The sequence below is a fragment of the Oncorhynchus tshawytscha genome, linkage group LG10 (genome assembly GCF_018296145.1).
Source record: "Oncorhynchus tshawytscha isolate Ot180627B linkage group LG10, Otsh_v2.0, whole genome shotgun sequence".
NCBI lineage: Eukaryota > Metazoa > Chordata > Actinopteri > Salmoniformes > Salmonidae > Oncorhynchus > Oncorhynchus tshawytscha.
The window spans coordinates 18382352-18403365 of NC_056438.1; the positions used below are offsets into that span (position 1 = coordinate 18382352).

Here is a 21014-nt window from a genome sequence, read left to right on the forward strand (position 1 = left end):
GCATTAGCAGATTACTTTTCACCCAAAGTAAGAGTGAAAGTAGAATTTATTCGATTTCTCACTGTAGCAATTGGAAAAATTCCATGCACTCAATTCCATGCACAGAAAATATTATGATCAATGAGGTTTTGCACAAAAAGGCTCCTTAACACCTTCTACCTCCAAGCCATAAGACTGCTGAACAATTAATCAAATTGCCACCCGGACTGTTTACATTAACCCCCCCCATCTGTTTTTACAATGCTGCTACTCGCTGTTTATTATCTATGCATAGTCACTTTACAAATTACCTTGACTAACCTATACCCTTGCACATTGACTCGGTACTGGTACCCCCTGTATATACCTCAATATTTTTATGTAATTTTCTGGTGTTACTTTTGATTTGATTTATTTTCAATTTAGTTTATTTAGTAAATATTTAACTCTTAACTATTTCTTGAACTGCATTGTTGGTTAAAGGCTTGTCAGTAAGCATTTCATGGTAAGGTCTACAGTACATCTGTTGTATTTGGCGCATATAACAAATAAAATTGTATTTTATTTGAAATTCAAGCTAAATTGTCTATATTTTTCTCTGTTCTGTAATAATATTGTAATATAAATATTGTAATAATATAATTTTGTATCAGACATTACCTTCATCTCAAACCCAGACAGGCAGGTGTACAAGACGATGTCTCCACAGCTGTAACTGTCCCCCTTAGAGATACCATGAGGAAGAGGAGGAGGTTTCTCACAAACCGCCAGAACACAGGAGACAGAGGAGAGGCCTGGAGACCAGCTACCACCCAGCTACAACAACAGAATGAGTTAATAATCATGACATTAATTCATGTTCAGTAAACATCTGTGAATGGTGGATCTGTAAATCGCGCTAGATGCTAAACGACTAAAATGTAAACGATGAAAAGCCAAAATGAACATAGGAAGGATTGAGAGAAATGTGATTACGGACCAGAGCTGTCTAGAGTAAAAAAAAGTAGAAATTAGAAAGTTGTGTGTATTGTTGAACACAAGACACATTGAGTGTACAAATCATTAGGAACACCTGCTCTTTCCATGACATAGACTGACCAGGTGAATCCGCGTGAAATGTATGATCCCTTATTGATGTCACTTGTTAAATCCACTTCAATCAGTGTAGATGGAGGGGAGGAGACAGGTTAAAGAAGGATTTTTAAGCCTTGGCACAATTGAGACATGGATTGTGTATGTGTACCATTCAGAGGGTGAATGGGCAGGACAAAATATTTAAGTGCCTTTGAACGGGGTACGGTAGTAGGTGTCAGTGCACCGGTTTGAGTGTCAAGAACTGCAAGCTGCTGGGTTTTTAAATGCTCAACAGTTTCCTATGTGTATCAAGAATGGTCCACCACCCAAAGGACATCCAGCCAAGTTGACACAACCGAAGGAAGCATTGGAGTCAACATGGACCAGCATCCCTGTGGAACACTTTCGACACCTTGAGTCCATTCCCCATCGAATTGAGGCTGATTTGAGGGCAAAAGGGGCTGCTAATGTTTTGTGCACTCAGTGTATATTATATTAAAATGTTATCCAGCATCACTGACCATCGCAACACATTGACCATGTCGACACTTGAGTGGGTGTAAATTGGGTGTAAATCATCTCTTCATGTTTTCAGTGCATTAAAACAGTCTTACCAGACACTCTGCCAGGCCTGGCCCCTGCAGGAGGAACCCAGGTGGGCAGGAGAAGGTGACTGCCCCCCCTACAGGGGTGAGATCCTCCCCCGTGACCAGGACGTGGGTGGTGAGGTTGGCAGGGAGCAGGCATGGGGCGGGGCGGCACCTGATAATGTGTTTAGACCAGGTGCCGTCATACTGACAAGTCAGAGAGTCAGACTGGCTGGTCAGCTCATACCCCTCATCACACCTAGAGAGAGAGAGAGAGAGAGAGAGAGAGAGAGAGAGAGAGAGAGAGAGAGAGAAATGGGCGATGTCGGTGAGGGAGGGAGAGAGACAGGAAGAGAATGAGAATGAGGGAGAGAGGATGTGAGAGAGAGCGAGAAAGAGTGGCAGGGAGAGGGAGAGAAAGAGGGATAATAAATATCATACTATCTACTTGAATATGACTTCTCTAACACCTATATGAACAAAGAGGTTTTAACTCTGAAAGATACAGAAGTTCAAATTCACCTATATTTGATCTGGCTTCCGAAGGTGAACATCTCTCCCACCATGTGGGCATGTTGTTTAGCAGTTGGCTCTCCACAGGAGATGGGCTCGCAGCTGATCCTCACCTCGCCCCACCTGCCCTCCCTGCCACAGGTAACATGGGGGTAGGACCCCTTCATCTGGTAACCCGGCCTGCACCTGTAGGTAACTGTGTCTGGGACAGTGGCGCTGGCGCCCTGCAGGACAGCATGGGGTACTGCAGGCGGGGCAGCCACGCACCCACCCCGGCCACACACAGGAACACCCGGGCTCCACACCCCGCCCTTCTCACAAGTTGCAGCCGCCGGCCCCAGGACCTTATAGCCCTCGTCGCAGAGGAAGAAGACGCGGTCGCCGCAGGCGTGGTCGTGCCCCAGCACCACCCCGTATTTTAACACTGGAGGGGTGCAGAGGCAGGTGCGGCACTCCGGTACCGTCCCGACCCAATGGCCTTGGGCGGAACAGCGTAAGACGGGGTCACCGAAGACCTCGTACCCGTCGAAACACACATACTCCACGACATCATCATAGTGGAAGCTGGAGCCGTTGAGGTAACCATGGCTGATGTCCTGCGGCGGGTCACAGGCGATGATGTCACAGCGAGGGGTGGGTCCTTCCCCCCAGAGTCCGTCCCCTCGACACATCCGCTTGGGTTCGCCACCGCTGAGGATATACCCCTCCTCACACTCATACCACACCTCACGGCTGTAGCCAAAGTCAGAGCCCAGGACTCGACCGTTGGGGATGGATGCTGGTTTACCGCAGTGGGCTGGACGGCACTCAGGCGACCCATGACTCCAGGTACCATCGGCCTGACAGACACTAACAGAGGGGCCTTGTAGGAGCAAGCCGGACTTACAGCTCAGCGCTACATGTTTGTTAAACGTATATTCCTTCCCTGTCACAGTGACATCACTAGGAACGACGGGAGAGCCACAGGAGATAGGCTCACACCAAGGCTTCTCAGCATCCCACTTCCCATCTGCCTTACAGGTCCTGGTGTCACCGCCCTTCAGGACGAACCCGGAACTACACTCGTAACGCAACACCTCCAGATACAGAAAGGAGTCTCCCTCGGCCGAGCCGTTATCGATGTCACCCGGGTCACCGCAGGATATGGGTCGGCAGACAGGCGGTACGTCGCTCCACTGTCGGCCCGCCACACACTGTCTGACTGACTCCCCCTCTAACTCGTAGCCCTCCTCACAGCTGTACTTCACCAGGCTACCCAGGGATGTGTCTGTGACGTTCACAGAACCGTGGTCCGGGCTTGGCGGATCCTCACACTCGGCAGGAACACACATGGGAGCTGTCCCGTTCCACCTCCCCTCCTCCAGGCACACTAAGGCAGTAGAGGTTGTAAGCTCATAGCTCTTATGGCAGCGGTACACTATTACAGTCCCATGCAGGAAGCTCATATCCATGGGTGATAATGGCACTGTAGCACCACCTATAGGCCTGGAGGTTATAGCAGCGTCCCTCCCGGCTAGCTCCGCATTCGGATCCAAGAGCCTCGAATACTCGCCGAAGTCGATATGAGGGGGAAGGCCGCAGTCAGAGGGGATGCAGACTGGGACGGAACTGGACCAACCGAACTCCTCACAGGTCAGGTGGTTCTGACCGACCAATTGGAAGCCGGGGAAACAGCTGTAGAAGATGGTGACGCCGAACTTGTGGTCGAGACCCTCCACAAAGCCGTTGTCTATGGGGTTCGGTGGAGCGCAGTAGATCTGGACGCACACAGGCGTCCCCTGGTCCCACTCCCCGTTCGCTAGACACTTCAGCGTCTCGGGACCATGTAGACGGTAACCGCGGTGACAGGAGAAGTTGACCACGTGGTTGAACTGGAGTTTGGTATATGCCACCTTCCCATTGGGTATCTCTTTCGGGACGGGGCACTCGATTGGTTGACAGGAAGGTACACCTCCGATCCAGAGCCCACTTTCACCACAGAGTACCGTAGCGTTACCAACCAAGCTATACCCAGGTTTACAGCTATAGAGAGCCGTGCTGAGGTACATCAGTCCCTGAACGTCCACTATGCCGTTAGCTATCTCTACAGGTTGGGGACACTCTACTGGGATGCACTCTGGGACAGGACTGCTCCAATATCCATCTGCCTGGCAGGTCACAGACCCTTCCTTCCTCAGAGTAAATCCGTCCATGCAGGAGTAGCTCACCACCGAGCCGAAATAGGATGGAGCAGACAACGGTGCCGATGACGGGTCACCAAATGCCACCTCGGGCGGAGGACCGCAAAACACCTGCTTGCAGACAGGGAAGGTGTCGTTCCACTCCTGGGCGAGGGTGCAGCGGAGGGTCCGGGCGCCGTGGAGAACATAGCCATCCTCGCAGGACAGTTCCACGATTCCAGAGTCCAAACTACGTAGAACCAGGTGGTTCTCATCTAGGGGTGGTTCTGGACAATGGACCAGTGAGCAGCGTGGATGACTCGACTTGTCCCACTTGCCGTACTTCAGACACATCCACACAGCATCGCCGGTTAGCTCGTAGCCCTCGTCGCAGACGTACTCAACCTTGTGGCCCACCTCGAAGACGGAGCCAACGGAGCCACGGTATTGGCCATGTAGGATGATGGGCGGGGGGTCGCAGGTCAGGATGTGGCAGACGGGTGGGTCGCCGTTGGACCACTGGCGGTTGGCCTGGCACACTCTCTCCGGATGGCCGGTCAGTCGGTAGCCGTCGTCGCACGCATATGTCACTTTGCTGTTGAAGATGAAATGACCTTCGTTCTGTGGGTTGGAACACAAAATAAGATGTTTTATGATACAGAGTAAACTGTGTTCTGATTGAGATGACACGTGATATCTTGCCAGAAAGAATGTAACTTGTTGTTTCTCTATGATCGAATAAGATGACCAAGCACAGGAATGAGTGGGAACAGTGAAATTGACCTTTTAGTTATTTCGAATCACTTATGGAATTTGCAAAATGTACAATGTTTCTGTTTGTATTGAATAAAGTACATTTTTTTCTACATCTTGTTACATTGAGCCTTGACATGAATTTGAGCAGAGGAACAACATACCTGGATGAATCCATTCTCGAGTGACGGTGGGGACGGGCAGGAGACAGGCTGGCAGACTGGCAGGACCCCACCCCACTTTCCATTGGCCTCACATGTCCTCCTCTTCTCCCCTTGGATCAGGAAACCCTTATCACAGCTATAAGCCACCATCGCTCCAAAACTATAGTTGGTCCCACTCACATACCCCTTCTCGATGCCCCCCGGTTTGGAGCACCGCACCGGCACGCAACCCACTTCGTATGGTGAGGGCGTCCACTCCCCTCCCATCATGCATTTCAATTTGGAGGTCGTGTTGAGGATGAAGCCCTCTTCGCATTTGTAGTTGAGCTCTGTGTTGCTGGCGTACTTGGGTTTGTTGACCGAGTCCAAGATGGCATGGGGCAGGTCAGGTGGGCGCTGGCAGAAGGTGGCGATGCAACGAGGGGCCTCCTGGCCTTCGGGGGGCGCCCACAATCCCTGGGCATTGCAGACCACCTTTAAATCAAATCAAACTTTATTTAACTTTGCGTTTAGAATCGCAACACACTTTACTTTAAAACAACAACATGAAAGACATTTTAAAAATGAAGGGCAATAAAATAGATGAGTAACCTTGGAGTTGTTGCCAGCGGTGTAGCCGTCCGTGCAGAAGTAGTTGGCCGTGTCGCCAAACAGCTGGTGGCCGGCGACAGCAAGGGCGTGGTCTATGGAAGGGGGAGGGCCACAGGAGCGGGGGACACACTGAGCGGAAGTGGGACTCCATTGGCCAGTCGACAGGCACTCTCTGGACTCTGGTCCAATCAGAGTGTAGCTGCGGGGACACCGAACCAATCAATGAAGATCAGGGCAGGAGGTAATATATCCAAACAATGTAACAAAAAGTAAACATACACAATCATATATATACAAACCATTACTACTGTACTATAACTACATAAACTACTACTTGACTTTAATGATAATAACTATAATGCTAACATTGAGGTAGTCTTGTCCAGTCAGGTCTCTTACAAATGCGTGGCAAGGCCTCAATTGAGTTAACACGCTGATAACGTATAACTAATGAAACATGGTTGACAGTATTTACCCTTCTTTGCAGACGTAGTGCACCTTGTTGCCCAGGGTGTGGTCGTCCCCCATGGTCACTGAGTCCCGGAGGGCGGGGGGGTCTCCACAGTGGACACTGGCGCAGAGAGGGGCAGGGCTGCTCCACTCTCCTGACGCCTCACACACCACCTCTTCAGAGCCCTGCAGTCTTAAAGGCCCAAAGCAGTAGTTTTTATATCAATATCAAATCATTTCTGGATAACAATTATTACCTTACTGTAATCGACTGTCCATTAAAACGGGCAAATTGTTTGTTTTTTGCAACAACAACCAAAAATACAAGCAAGAATTTTGCTAGAAATTTACCACATGGTGATGTCACCATGGAAAGCTGAATCTCCCGCCTATGCAAACCTGCTGATTAGAAAGTGCTGTGTAGATTATAATTTCAACCAGCAACTATCATTAAATAGCACTGATGACATTTTTTCACACTTTTACAGTGTTAGTTTTGTTAGCTGTTGTACAATATGATACAAAACATAGGGAAAAAAATATTATTTTGACTGCACTGGGCCTTTAACACACGAATGCCTTTTGCACACACACTGTGTAATACTTATACACATACACTCACAACACCTTTAAAGGGGAAGGGAAACACTAGGCTTTAGAACGCCAGCTAACTGTATCTATAAATTGCCATATTGCCATTGTCGCGTCACTGGTAGGCAATTTAAGACGGCGCTGACCATAGGTCAAATAAACATTGTTCAAGATCAAAATATTTCAAATAGAGATGTTTCTATGTTACATACACATGTTCAGCATTGTTGGATTGAATCCATGTTGTTGCTTAGCTTTACATTCCCCGTAAAGCAGTATGAAACAACAGACAATTATTACTATCATATATATATTATATTATATTTATATTATATATTATATATTACTAGCTACCACTTTCAAAGTCATTGCATCCAGGCGCTTCAATCTATTGATTAATGAACGTCTTATTATTTTAGATGTCCTTTTATGAACCCCTTATACGACCTATACGACCTGGGACTGCTGGTCTAGAATCAGTTTCGACCTTTTAGAGCATGATTAATATGATTCATAGGCCCAGTTGGGAGGGGGGGGCTGATCCTAGATCAGCACTCCAACACTGAGACACTACGTGGATATAAGAACAGAAATGACAAACCAGGACAGACATTCCATCCTAACCTGTATCCCTCTGCACAGCTGTAGATTACTGTAGACAGGTAGGTTTTCCCTTTGAGGGTGAAATCTGCGTTGTCTACGTGTGGAGGTTCCCCGCAGGTGACTGGCTGACAGACAGGGGGCGCACTGCTCCACTTCAGATTGGCCTGACACTGGATCTCATAGGGGTCACCTGGGACGAACCCCTTAACACAGCTGGAGTGGATGAAAGGGAATAGTGTACGTACATTCATAATGGGGGAATATGGGAGATGTGGCAAAATAAATAGAGGTTTAATTTCAGCAACTATCTATCAGCTTAACTCCCATTATAAACATGTGTTTGTTGGTATCTTTACTTACTGTAATATACTGTATATTATACACTAGACAGCCCTCAAACTCAACTCTGGACCTTGAAGCCAGTTCCACTGTGTTTTTTCATTGTTCCCCTCTAACCAGGAACTGATTTAGACCTGGGACACCAGGTGTGTGCACTTAATTATCAGGTAGAACAGAAAACCAGCAGGCTCCAGACCTCATAGGGTGAGAGTTGAATACCTCTGCTATACGATATCTCAATTGGAAAGAGAAAATAAAGAGGAGAAGCTATTTTATCTCACTTAACTATTAATGCATCAGCATTATCTCAATGCAACAGCATTATCTCAATGCAACAATATGATTATCTCAATGCAACAGCATTATCTCAATGCAACACCATTATTATCTCAATGCAACAACATTATTATCTCAATGCAACAACATTATTATCTCAATGCAACAACATTATTATCTCAATGCAACACCATTATTATCTCAATGCAACAACATTATTATCTCAATGCAACAACATTATTATCTCAATGCAACAACATTATTATCTCAATGCAACAGCATTATTATCTCAATGCAACAACATTATTATCTCAATGCAACACCATTATTATCTCAATGCAACATTATTATCTCAATGCAACAAAATTATTATCTCAATGCAACAGCATTATCTCAATGCAACACCATTATTATCTCAATGCAACATTATTATCTCAATGCAACAAAATTATTATCTCAATGCAACAAAATTATTATCTCAATGCAACAGCATTATCTCAATGCAACACCATTATCTCAATGCAACAATATTATTATCTCAATGCAACAACATTATCTCAATGCAACAGCATTATCTCAATGCAACAACATTATCTCAATGCAACAACATTATCTCAATGCAACAGCAAATTCATACTGTTTTTATGTCTAAATGGTCTACTTTGTAAGCGTGACACTTGTTGTAAATTGCTGATGGTGGTACCTGAAAGTCACCTTGCTTCCAAACGTGAAGTTGGTGCCCTTCATCACAGCATTCTCTGGGACAGAGGGCCTTCCACACGAGAGGGCTGAAGAACAACACAATACCATGTAGGGCTGATCAGTTCTAGTAAACTCCTTCCAGAAGGTTCTTAGCCTCGTTTGATTAAGTGATCTTAATCAAAGATTATTTATATACTGACAAGATACATGTCTCTCCGTCCTAACAATGGGAGTCGTTGTCCATATATTGACATGTATCTATCCATAATATTTATTAAGATCACTTAATTGGTCAATTGCGCACAAGGTCTAACCAAAATGTTACTTCCTCTTTTAACCCAACCCCTCCACACATCATTTTTTGGGGGGAGAGGCACAGGGGGTTGCCACACTGTGTGCCCGGGGAGCTGTTGTTGTGGGGGGTTAAGTGCTATCATGCCAAACGCTGTCATGCCAAACCATGCATGATAGCACAAACAGACTGGCACTCAGGCTAGGTTCCCCTGCAAGGCTTTCATAAGACTGCAAGTGTGGGTTAGGGATAGATCCAGAGCCAGTGTGGGTTAGGGATAGATCCAGAGCCAGTGTGGGTTAGGGATAGATCCAGAGCCAGTGTGGGTTAGGGTTAGATCCAAAGCCAGTGTGGGTTAGGGATAGATCCAGTGTGGGTTAGGGATAGAGCCAGAACCAGTGTGGGTTAGGGTTAGATCCAGAGCCAGTGTGGGTTAGGAATAGATCCAGAGCCAGTGTGGGTTAGGGATAGATCCAGAGCCAGTGTGGGTTAGGGATAGATCCAGAGCCAGTGTGGGTTAGGGATAGATCCAGAGCCAGTGTGGGTTAGGAATAGATCCAGAGCCAGTGTGGGTTAGGGAATAGATCCAGAACCAGTGTGGGTTAGGGATAGAGCCAGAACCAGTGTGGGTTAGGGATAGAGCCAGAACCAGTGTGGGTTAGGGATAGATCCAGTGTGGGTTAGGGATAGAACCAGAACCAGTGTGGGTTAGGGATAGATACAGTGTGGGTTAGGGATAGATCCAGTGTGGGTTAGGGATAGATCCAGAACCAGTGTGGGTTAGGAATATATCCAGAGCCAGTGTGGGATAGGGATAGATCCAGAGCCAGTGTGGGATAGGGATAGATCCAGAGCCAGTGTGGGTTAGGGATAGATCCATAGCCTGTGTGGGTTAGGGATAGATCCAGTGTGGGTAAGGGATAGATCCAGAACCAGTGTGGGTTAGGGATAGATCCAGAACCAGTGTGGGTTAGGGATAGAGCCAGAACCAGTGTGGGTTAGGGATAGATCTAGAACCAGTGTGGGTTAGGGATAGATCCAGAACCAGTGTGGGTTAGGGATAGATCCAGAACCAGTGTGGGTTAGGGATAGATCCAGAACCAGTGTGGGTTAGGGATAGATCCAGAGCCAGTGTGGGTTAGGGATAGATCCAGAGCCAGTGTGGTTTAGGGATAGATCCGGAGCCAGTGTGTGTTAGGGATAGATCCAGAGCCAGTGTGGTTTAGGGATAGATCCAGAGCCAGTGTGGGTTAGGGATAGATCCAGAACCAGTGTGGGTTAGGGATAGATCCAGAGCCAGTGTGGTTTAGGAATAGATCCAGAACCAGTGTGGGTTAGGGTTAGATCCAGAGCCAGTGTGGGTTAGGGTTAGATCCAGTGTGGGTTAGGGTTAGATCCAGAACCAGTGTGGGTTAGGGATAGATCCAGAGCCAGTGTGGGTTAGGGATAGATCCAGAGCCAGTGTGGGTTAGGGATAGATCCAGAGCCAGTGTGGGTTAGGGTTAGATCCAGAGCCAGTGTGGGTTAGGGTTAGATCCAGAGCCAGTGTGGGTTAGGGATAGATCCAGAACCAGTGTGGGTTAGGGATAGAGCCAGAACCAGTGTGGGTTAGGGATAGATCCAGAACCAGTGTGGGTTAGGGATAGATCCAGAACCAGTGTGGGTTAGGAATAGATCCATTGGCCAGCGACCCGGTCCAGAGGCCTTTCAGCCGGCCCTGCCAACGGTGCAGTAGAAAGATTCTGTTTCAACAGTACAGGGCAGACAAAGAGCCAGCTGCACAGCACATAATCACCCATTATACACACACACACACACACACACACACACACACACACACACACACACACACACACACACACACACACACACACACACACACGGTCAGGACATTTATATGCCAGTTGATTTTGAGAGAGAGAGAAAGAGAGAGTGAGACGAGAGTGAGAGAGAGCGAGAGCGAGAGCGAGAGCGAGACAGCGAGAGCGAGACAGCGAGAGAGAGAGTGAGACAGAGAGAGAGAGAGAGAGAGAGAGAGAGAGAGTATGAGTGTTCAGGATAAAAACAAACAGTTAGCATTTGTTGCTCGTTACCCAACATCAAGCCTCCATTATAACCGCTGTGACTGAAGGCTTTGGTTAGGCAGATCTGAGAGCTATGAAGGCGTGATGGGCATAATGAGGATAATTGTGTTATTTATACAGTTGTCTAAGTACCTCATGGATAAGAGGGTTGTGCTAGATTACTCAAATGTAAATGGACTGTCATGAAACTGGGTATTTCTGGAAAAATTAACATATCGTACATAACAATGCTGGATCTCTACTGATAGTGACAACAAAGCAATATGTGAAAACAAGATTATTTTTGAGATGATATAGAAACCCAAGCAGAACACTTAAGTAGGGCATGCCATATATTATGATGATAATAATTATGATTATGATTATTTTATAATATTATTCATTTTATGAATTTATCATTATTATTATTATGCTCATATCATGATTATCATTATTATGATTACATTATTATGATTCTATCATGATTATCATTATCACTACAGCATATATTACATATAACCATGTTGGTGTCCTCCATACCTCTGCAGTACGGGAAAACACCATTCCAGCTTCCTGTCTCCAGGCATAGGACGTGAGATGAGCCAATCAGCTCGTAGCCTTCCCCGCAGGCGAACACGACCTCACTTCCCATCAGGAAGTTAATACCGTCCTTATAGCCGAACTCTGGAGCCCCCGGGTTCTCACACTTCACTGGTTCTAGATTGATAACACACATACAGAGAAAAAAGGTTTGATACTGTAGCTACTGCACCTTGAAGTGCCAACAGATAAGAATGGATGAAAACATTTGGCAGATGTGAACTGTAGATGTTTGATGATGACGAAGCAAAAGGCACGAGAGGCATTGCTAAAACAGTTCTGTAGCGAAGAGGTTCTGAAACTTGTCTCATAACTAGGAAGAATGTAATTGTTAGGGAAATGTGATTTTCCTGACCACATGAACTGACCGGGGGAAAACCTTTGGCTCAGGTGGTATGTGGTCCAGGCCTAGAGTAGGTTACAGTATGTGTGTGTTACCTGTGCAGTTCTTCCCGTCTCCGCTGTAGGGGTGGATACAGGTGCAGGTGTAGGAGCCGTCTGTGTTCTGACAGCTGGAGTGTTCATCACAGTCTGAGCCCAGTGCACACTCATCCACATCTGTATGGACACACGCATGTCGTTATACTCTGCGCTGATTGAAAACATTGTATTCATTGACATACACTCTAAATACGGTAGATGTACATGAATTGTATGATGCAAATAGTGCGAGTATGACACCGTTTATATTCATCCACTGTGTCTGTTTCAGTCTTACCCAGGCAGGCGGGAGTGTGGCCTCCCCACTTCCCACTGTTGGTACAGAGGACCTTGGCGTCCCCCAGCAGGTAGAACCCTGGGTTACACTGGTACACCACAGAGCTGCCTGCATGGTAGTCGGCACCCTGGAACAAACCATGCTCCAGGGGCCAAGGAGAACCACACTTCACTCCTATACAAGTAGATATACACAGGTTACATGGTAAATGTTTGGTTATGAATGGAGTTAGTATTACCCCATCTGATACTCCTATAGATAGACAGTACTCAGGTCAGATAGGTGGAAATGTTTGGGTTGGAATGGTTTTGGTGTTTGTTGCTTTTTGATGGTTGTTCTCTATTACTGAGGCCATGCTTATGGACATAGATGACTCAAATGTAACCTCTGCTTTGTGTGTGTGTGTGTGTGTGTGTCTGTCTCTATGTTCATGCGTGGATGTGTGTGTGTGTGTGTGTGTGTAACTAATGGTCCCTCACGTTCACAGCGAGGCAGGGCGTGGCTCCACTCTCCCTTGTTGTGACACTGCAGCAGCGGCTCCCCCACCAGGTAGAAGCCGGGAACACAGGACAGCTGCGTTTGAGACCCGGGACTGACCGCTGGACTGGACGCACGCAGGTGAGGCACTGCATTCTCTAGCTGGGGGCAGTCTGACAAACACAAATAGGAGAATGGAGTGGGTTAATGTTTTCCTACACACTGATTTAAAATCGGTTTTGTTCCCCCTCCGCCTATGGTTAAGGTTAGGACTTGGCCAGTGTAAGCTGATCCTATATTTGTCCCTCACCAGCACAGAAGATGCAGTTGGGGTTAGTCTTCACTCTCCCTACCACCCCATTGAGGAAGTCAGGCCAGGCCAGGACGTTGCCTCTGATGTTTTTCCCTGGGCAGGTGCTGGCTAGGATCTTGATCTACGGAGAAATATGGAGGTCACTTCATGGGACAGAGGTACAGAAAATGAATGGTGGTTCACACACATACAGTTGAATTTTCACAATTCCTGACATTTAATCCTAGTTAAAATCCTGTTTTAGGTCAGTTAGGATCACCGTTTTATTTTAAGAATGTGAAATGTCAGAATAATAGTAGAGAGAATGATTTATTTAAGCTTTAATTTCTTTCATCACATTCCCAGTGGGTCAGAAGATTAAATACACTCAATGAGCATTTGGCAGAATTGCCTTTAAATTGTTTAACTTGGGTCAAACGTTTCAGGTAGCCTTCCACAAGCTTCCACAATAAGTTGGGTGAATTTTGGCCCATTCCTCCTGACAGAGCTGGTATAACTGAGTCAGGTGGGTAAGGCCTCCTTGCTCGCACACACTTTTTCAGTTCTGCTCACAAATCTTCCGTAGGATTGAGGTCAGGGCTTTGTGATGGTCACTCTAATACCTTGACTTTGTTGTCCTTAAGCCATTTTGCCACTACTTTGGAAGTATCCTTGGGGTCATTGTCCATTTAGAAGACCCATTTGCGACCAAGCTTTAACTTCCTGACTGATGTCTTGAGATGTTGCTTCAATATATCCACACAATTTTCCCTGCCTCATGATGCCATCAATTTTGTAAAGTGCACCAGACCCTCCTGCAGCAAAGCACCCCCACATCATGATGCTGCCACCCCCATGCTTCGCGGTTGGGATGGTGTTCTTCGGCCTGCAAGCCTCCCCCTTTTTCCTCCAAACATAACGATGGTCATTACGGCCAAACAGTCCTATTTTTGTTTCATCAGACCAGAGGACATTTCTCCAAAAGTACGCTCTTTGTCCCCATGTGCAGTTGCAAACAGTAGTCTGGCTTTTTTAAAGACGGTTTTGGAGCAGTGGCTTCTTCCTTGCTGAGCGGCCTTTCAGGTTATGTCGATATAGGACTCGTTTTACTGTGGATATAGATACTTTTGTACCGTTTCCTCCAGCATCTTCACAAGGTCACAATTTGCACTTTTCGCACCAAAGTATGTTCCTCTCTAGGAGACAGAACAAGTCTCCTACCTGAGAGGTATGACGGCTGCGTGGTTCCATGCTGTTTATACTTGGGTACTATTGTTTATATAGATGAACGTAGGACCTTCAGGCATTTGGAAGTTGCTCCCAAGGAAGAACGAGACTTGTGGAGGTCTACAATTTTGTTTCTGAGGTCTTGGCTGATTTCTTTTGATTTTCCCATGATGTCAAGCAAAGAGGCACTGAGTTTGAAGGTAGGCCTTGAAGTACATCCACAGGTACACCTCCAATTGAGTCAAATTATGTCAATTAGCCTATCAGAAGCTTCTAAAGCTATGACATCATTTTCTGGAATTTTCCAAGCTGTTTAAAGACACAGTCAATTTAGTGTATGTAAACTTCTGACCCACTGGAATTGTGATACAGTGAATTATAAGTGAAATGATCTGTCTGTAATCAATTGTTGGAATAATTGCCTGTGTAATGCACAAAGTAGATCTCCTAACCGACTTTCCAAAACTATAGTTTGTTAACAAGAAATTTGTGGAGTGGTTGAAAAATGAGTTATAATGACTCCAACCTAAGTGTATGTAAACTTCCGAATTCAACTGTACAAGTAAATTAGACAGAACTTTTTTAATTCTTTATAAAGTCGGCAGCATAAAAGATACACAGGCGTGGGCATTTTTTGCCACAGAAGTATCCACACATGCTAGTTCAGGGGTCTCCAACAGGTCGATCACGAGCTACCAGTAGCTTACAGCCCCCCTATGAGTTTTTGCCAAACAATTCTGAACGTATATGTAATTGTCACATATTCCACCGCAAACTGGATCCCATCTGGACAAGAGGAATACCTATGTAAGAATGCTGTTCATTGGCTACAGCTCAGCTTTCAACACCATAGTACCCTCCAAGCGCATCATCAAGCTGGAGGCCCTGGGTCTCAACTGCCCTGTGCAATTGGGTCCTAGACTTTCTGACGGGCAACCCCCAGGTGGTGAATGTAGGAAACAACATCTCCACTTCACTGACCCTCACCACTGGGGCCCCACAAGGGTGCGTGCTCAGTCCCCTCCTGTACTCCCTGTTCACCCACGCCTGCGTGGTCATGCATGCCACCAACTCCATCATCAAGTTTACAGACGACACAACAATAGTGGGCTTGTTTACCAACAATGACGAGACAGCCTACAGGGAAGAGGTGAGGGCACTCGGAGTGTGGTGTCAGGAAAACAACCTCTCACTCAATGTCAACAAAACAAAAGAGATGATCGTGGACTTCAGGAAACAGCAGAGGGAGCACCCCCCTATCCACATTGAAGGGACAGCAGTGGAAAACGTGGAAAGTTTTAAGTTCCTCAGCCAACACATCACAGGCAAACTGAAATGGTCCACCCACACAGACAGTGTGGTGAAGAAGACGCAACAGCGCCTCTTCAACCTCAGGAGGCTGAAGAAATTTGGCTTGTCATCCAAAACCCTGACAAACTTTTACAGATGCACAATCGAGACCATCTTGTCGGGATGTATCACAGCCTGGTATGGCAACTGCACCGCCCTCAACCGCAAGGCTCTCCAGAGGGAAATGAGGTCTGCACAACTCATCACCGGGGGCAAACTACCTGCCCTCCATGACACCTACAGCACCCGATGTCACAGTAAGGTCAAAAAGATCATCAAGGACAATAACTACCCGAGCCACTGTTCACACCGCTACCATCCAGAAGGCGAGGTCAGTACAGGTGCATCTAAGCTGGGACCGAGAGACTGAAAAACAGCTTCTATCTCAAGGCCATCAGACTGCTAAACAGCAATCACTAACTCAGAGAGGCTGCTGCCTACATTGAGACCCAATCACTGGACAGTTTAATAAATGGATCACTAGTCACTTTAAACAATGCCACTTTAAATAATGACACTTTAAATAATGTTTACATATCTTACATTATTTATATCACATGTATATACTGTATTTTATACCATCTATTGCACCTTGCCTATGCCGCTCAGCCATCGCTCATCCATATATTTATATGTACATATTCTCATTCACCCCTTTAGACTTGTGTGTATTAGGTAGTTGGGGAATTGTTAGATTACTTGTTAGATATTACTGCACTGTCGGAACAACATCTGCTAACCATGTGTATGTGACCAATACAATTTGATTGGATTTGATGTTGACTGTCATAAACAAATCTTACAAGTATCAGACACTGCAAGCTCCCAGCGTCTATCTGATCAATGCAACACTGACATGATCCCACCCCTGGTTAGCCACTATTGGATTAAAAAGCCAAACCTAACACAATATCTGCCAATTAATTTCCAGCAATATTGCCCATGTCTGTGTGGTTTACCATTGTTTATCACTCTGTGTGAAGCCAGTTGATGTGATAACTGTCTTGTGGGTTGACAGAAATACTTTCCCCCAAAACCTTCTCAATTAAATGTTAACAAAAGTAGACTTACCTGGCAGAAACATATCATCAGTAAGTATATCATTTGTATCTATTATTTGTTATTTTCAAACTTTGGCATGAAAAGAGCAGCAGCAGTACAGAACCATCATAAGACCTGCACATTAAAGGTCTAGATGAGCAACTAAAGGGGAATTACACACAAAAATATTTTGGGGTTTTGTTTTCTTCCGGACATAAACAAAACGTCTTCTGATGTGATGTATCTCTTTCCTGCTGTCAAATGACCTAGTGTCCTCATGGGTGGACTGTTATTAATATGTTTCATAATTTCATAATTAATACACTTTTTTTTAAATATGCAAATATCTGGTGTTTCTATATTTCAGTCTTCTGTGGTGTGTATAAAGTGTAATATTGGGATGCTAAGTCAAAATGTAATACATTTCACCTCTATATCTGACATAGTACAGGTGTCCTCTTTTTTTAAAACCCATAACCATGTGTGTGAGGCGTATACTTTTGTTTCAAAGTAGATTTGTTTAAGACTACCAAGAATCACTCTTTGTGACCCTGATTTAGCCCACTGCAGTGAAAGGTTAAGCATTGACATGGACTCAGAACATTCAATTCTGTTCTTTCTCTATGAACAATTTTAAGAGTGAAAAATATAACTGAGAACATAATTTGGGAAAATATATACCAGGTATATTGACAGAAAACAGAGTGCACTACTTTCTCTTGTACACTAAGGACGCGGGGAAGAGTTGCAGGGGAGAAGAGAAGAGGAGCCTGTGCCTATTTGAAACCTAGAAGAAATTCCGTGGCTCGTGACATGTTTATTTTTTTTTTTAAAGTAGCTCTCGTGCTAGAAAAGTTGGAGAGCCAGTTGCTAGTTCATATACTGTCGTTATGTAGCCTGGACAACAGTATCCTTCTGCTTGAGACAACTCTTTTGTGTGTCAAGCATGGTGATCGTGACAATGAAAAACAAGTTCTAGAACAGAAACAGATCTGCTAACCAAGCTAGTAGTTCTATTCAGATAGTGACACAGCAGCTACTGTTCTCATCTGTGAGTGTGTGTTTCAGGTTATAAAGCAGTAGGACAGTCTGAATGTGTGTGTGTTTCAGGTTATAAAGCAGTAGGACAGTCTGAATGTGTGTGTGTGTCAGGTTATAAAGCAGTAGGACAGTCTGAATATGTGTGTGTGTGTCAGGTTATAAAGCAGTAGGACAGTCTGAATGTGTGTGTGTGTCAGGTTATAAAGCAGTAGGACAGTCTGAATGTGTGTGTGTGTGTCAGGTTATAAAGCATTAGGACAGACTGAATGTGTGTGTGTGTCAGGTTATAAAGCAGTAGGACAGTCTGAATGTGTGTGTGTGTCAGTGTGATTTACTTGTTGTGGGTCCAGAACTCTGTCCCAGATGTGGAGCTGGCTGAGGGACCCCACGAAGGACTCCACAGGGTTAAAGCCTTCACCCCTCTGGTCCTGGTCCTGGCCCAGCACCAGTGCCCCTCCACCTGCAGGGCAGGGTCAAGGTTCAGAGGTTAACCACTAGTCTTTGAGTTCTATGAAATCAGCCTAAAAGATGTCAAAACCTCATTGCTATTACTTCATTAAGACCCGCAAAATAGCATTATTCTACTTTTTGACACATGTAGATACTATTAAGCAGCAGACAATGAGGACTCAATGAGGTACTAGGATGACACAGTAGAATGAGCAGGATAGCACTACACCTGGGATGGTGCTTCCCACTGACAGGCCTTTCCCTCCATCTGAGGGGTTTCCGTTGATATAGACCCTCCAGTCACCGTCCCAGCTTCGCCATGACACCCCAATGTGGTGCCACTGGCCCGTGTTGACCGCCGGGCAGTCTGTGATCTTGTCGTTACCATTGATGTATAGGACCCACCTGGGGGAGAGAGAGAGAGAGAGAGAGAGAGAGAGAGAGAGAGAGAGAGAGAGAGAGAGAGAGAGAATGAGAGAGAGAGAAGAGAGAGAGAGAGAGAGAGAGAGAGAGAGAGAGAGAGAGAGAGAGAGAGAAGAGAGAGAGAGAGAGAGAAGAGAGAGAGAGAGAGAGAGAGAGAGAGAGAAGAGAGAGAGAGAGAGAGAGAGAGAATGAGAGAGAGAGAGAGAGAGAGAGAGAGAGAGAGAGAATGAGAGAGAGAGAGAGAGAGAGAGAGAATGAGAGAGAGAGAGAATGAGTGAGAGAGAGAGATAATGAGAGAATGAGAGAGAGAAAGCATTTTGTGTGGACTAGAATAACAACTAGTTCCAAATACAGAAATAAACAAATATCCATCCTAGTCACTCTCCCTAGTCATGCATGAACATGTATGTTCCCCTGTATGTGTGTGTCAGTACTGACCCGTTGTAGTCTATGAGCAGGAAGGCGTTGTCACTTTCCTCCACGGCGTAGGAGATGGGCGTGCCGTAGTTGGTGGTGTCTGATGACCTCATCCAGAACGTACACGTGATCTCCGTCAGCGCAGGCATCACCCCGTCCATCATTACATAACCATGGATACCCGACACCTCGAAATCCAGGTTGAATGAGGTCGACATCTCTGAAGGGAAGAGAATGTTTAGGCAGTAAACGAGTGAAAAAAATATTACAATTATTATGAAAAAGTTTTAGGTGTAAATAGGATGAGCAGTTTCCAGGTCATTGAGGTTAGAAGGAGAAAAAGTGTTTTGGGACAGAAATGATGTGTGTATGAAAATAGATTTTTAAGTAAAGGAGCAGTTATGATTCATATTAAATAGAAATTGATCCAGAAAAAAGGACCAGACCAGTCCATTAGGCTGTGAAATCAAACTTTAAGAAAGCAATTTCCTTCGATTAGACAACCAGACGTTCGGCACCAATGCCTCCAATGAGTAGTGATACCTCACATTTACTTTTCTACTGCTTGTGCTCCCAACAAAGGATCCTTTCTGTTGAATCATTTCGGTAAGAAAAATAAACCACTCCTGGTTGAGCAACAGACTCGTTGGTTCCAGCAATAGCTTTTTATTTATTTGTAGTTATTATTTTAATAACTTCAAATTGTACCAACATTTATACACTCATGCTCCTCTCTCTGCTCCTCCTCCACTCATCCCCTCTCTCTGCTCCTCCTCCACTCACCCCCTCTCTCTACCCCTCCTCCACTCATCCCCCTCTCCCACTCATCCCCCTCTCTCTATCCCTCCTCCACTCATCCCCCCCTCTCTACCCCTCCTCCACTCATCCCCCTCTCCCACTCATCCCCCTCTCTCTACCCCTCCTCCACTCATCCCCCTCTCTACTCCTCCTCCATGGCATCTATACCTGTCTCACACCTGCTTCCGTTGAACCCAGGAGGGCAGCGGCAGGTGTAGGAGCCCGGTCCGTCTATACAGGTGGCCCCGTTGATACAAAGGTTAGCCTTACACTCATCAACATCCACCTGGCACAGCCTGCCACGGTAGCCCTCCACACACTGACACCTGCATACAGAGAGAGAAGACTGTCATATATACCTGTTCAGTGCACTTCATACACAATCATATTATTTTAAGCCTTACAAATGCTGAATAACTGACTGAAGTCCCACCCATATTTCACTAAAATCTCAAGTTTGAAAACAATTCAACACATATATTCCACATAAATAAAACATAAATATGCAAAAGATTATATATAATAAAAAATAAATAAATACAAGTACACCACTGCTTAGTTGGTTGACAGCAGTCAGCTGTTCCTTCTTGTTACCTGAAGTTGTTGACCGCGTCCTGACATGTCCCTCCATTCAGACAGGGGGCGCTGTTACACTCATTCACGTTGACCTCACAGCGGTAACCAGAGTAGCCCGGGAGGCAGGTGCAGGAGTACCCCCCCATCAGGTCGTCACACACACCCCCGTTCAGACACGGACTGGACAGACACTCATCTATCTCCAGCTCACAACGGGAACCTAGAAGACAGAAAGGAAAAAGATCAGATTTATTTCTTTGTTTATTTCTCAGGGACCATGCACAACATGCCATTGCATTGTGTCTTTGTGAGACGCAGAGTAGGTGAATGGATGACACATTTGAGTGTCTAGTTTGAGAAACAGATGCCTCACAAGTCCTCAACTGGCAGGTTCATTAAATAGTACCCGCAAAACACCAGTCTCAACGCCAACAGTGAAGAGGCTACTTCAGGATGCTGGCCTTCTAG

The 21014-nt window shown here is 45.7% G+C and overlaps 1 protein-coding gene across 4 annotated transcripts in view; it reads right to left on the minus strand.

Annotated features, from left to right (window-relative positions):
* The window catches only part of svep1 (sushi, von Willebrand factor type A, EGF and pentraxin domain containing 1), a 154049-nt gene that overhangs the window by 27883 nt on the left and 105152 nt on the right, over nucleotides 1–21014 (minus strand). For all 4 annotated transcript variants that reach the window (XM_042328266.1, XM_042328265.1, XM_042328267.1 and 1 more), the window contains 18 exons: nucleotides 20565–20766; nucleotides 20139–20296; nucleotides 19194–19392; nucleotides 18562–18737; nucleotides 18218–18342; nucleotides 13242–13365; nucleotides 12934–13104; nucleotides 12455–12628; nucleotides 12175–12294; nucleotides 11677–11853; nucleotides 8783–8867; nucleotides 7486–7677; nucleotides 6296–6463; nucleotides 5821–6019; nucleotides 5230–5703; nucleotides 2163–4933; nucleotides 1668–1899; nucleotides 640–795 (listed from right to left, as the gene is read on the minus strand). In XM_042328266.1, the coding sequence (XP_042184200.1) occupies nucleotides 640–795; nucleotides 1668–1899; nucleotides 2163–4933; nucleotides 5230–5703; nucleotides 5821–6019; nucleotides 6296–6463; nucleotides 7486–7677; nucleotides 8783–8867; nucleotides 11677–11853; nucleotides 12175–12294; nucleotides 12455–12628; nucleotides 12934–13104; nucleotides 13242–13365; nucleotides 18218–18342; nucleotides 18562–18737; nucleotides 19194–19392; nucleotides 20139–20296; nucleotides 20565–20766 (5903 nt within the window). The remainder of the gene's footprint in view (nucleotides 1–639; nucleotides 796–1667; nucleotides 1900–2162; nucleotides 4934–5229; nucleotides 5704–5820; nucleotides 6020–6295; nucleotides 6464–7485; nucleotides 7678–8782; nucleotides 8868–11676; nucleotides 11854–12174; nucleotides 12295–12454; nucleotides 12629–12933; nucleotides 13105–13241; nucleotides 13366–18217; nucleotides 18343–18561; nucleotides 18738–19193; nucleotides 19393–20138; nucleotides 20297–20564; nucleotides 20767–21014) is intronic.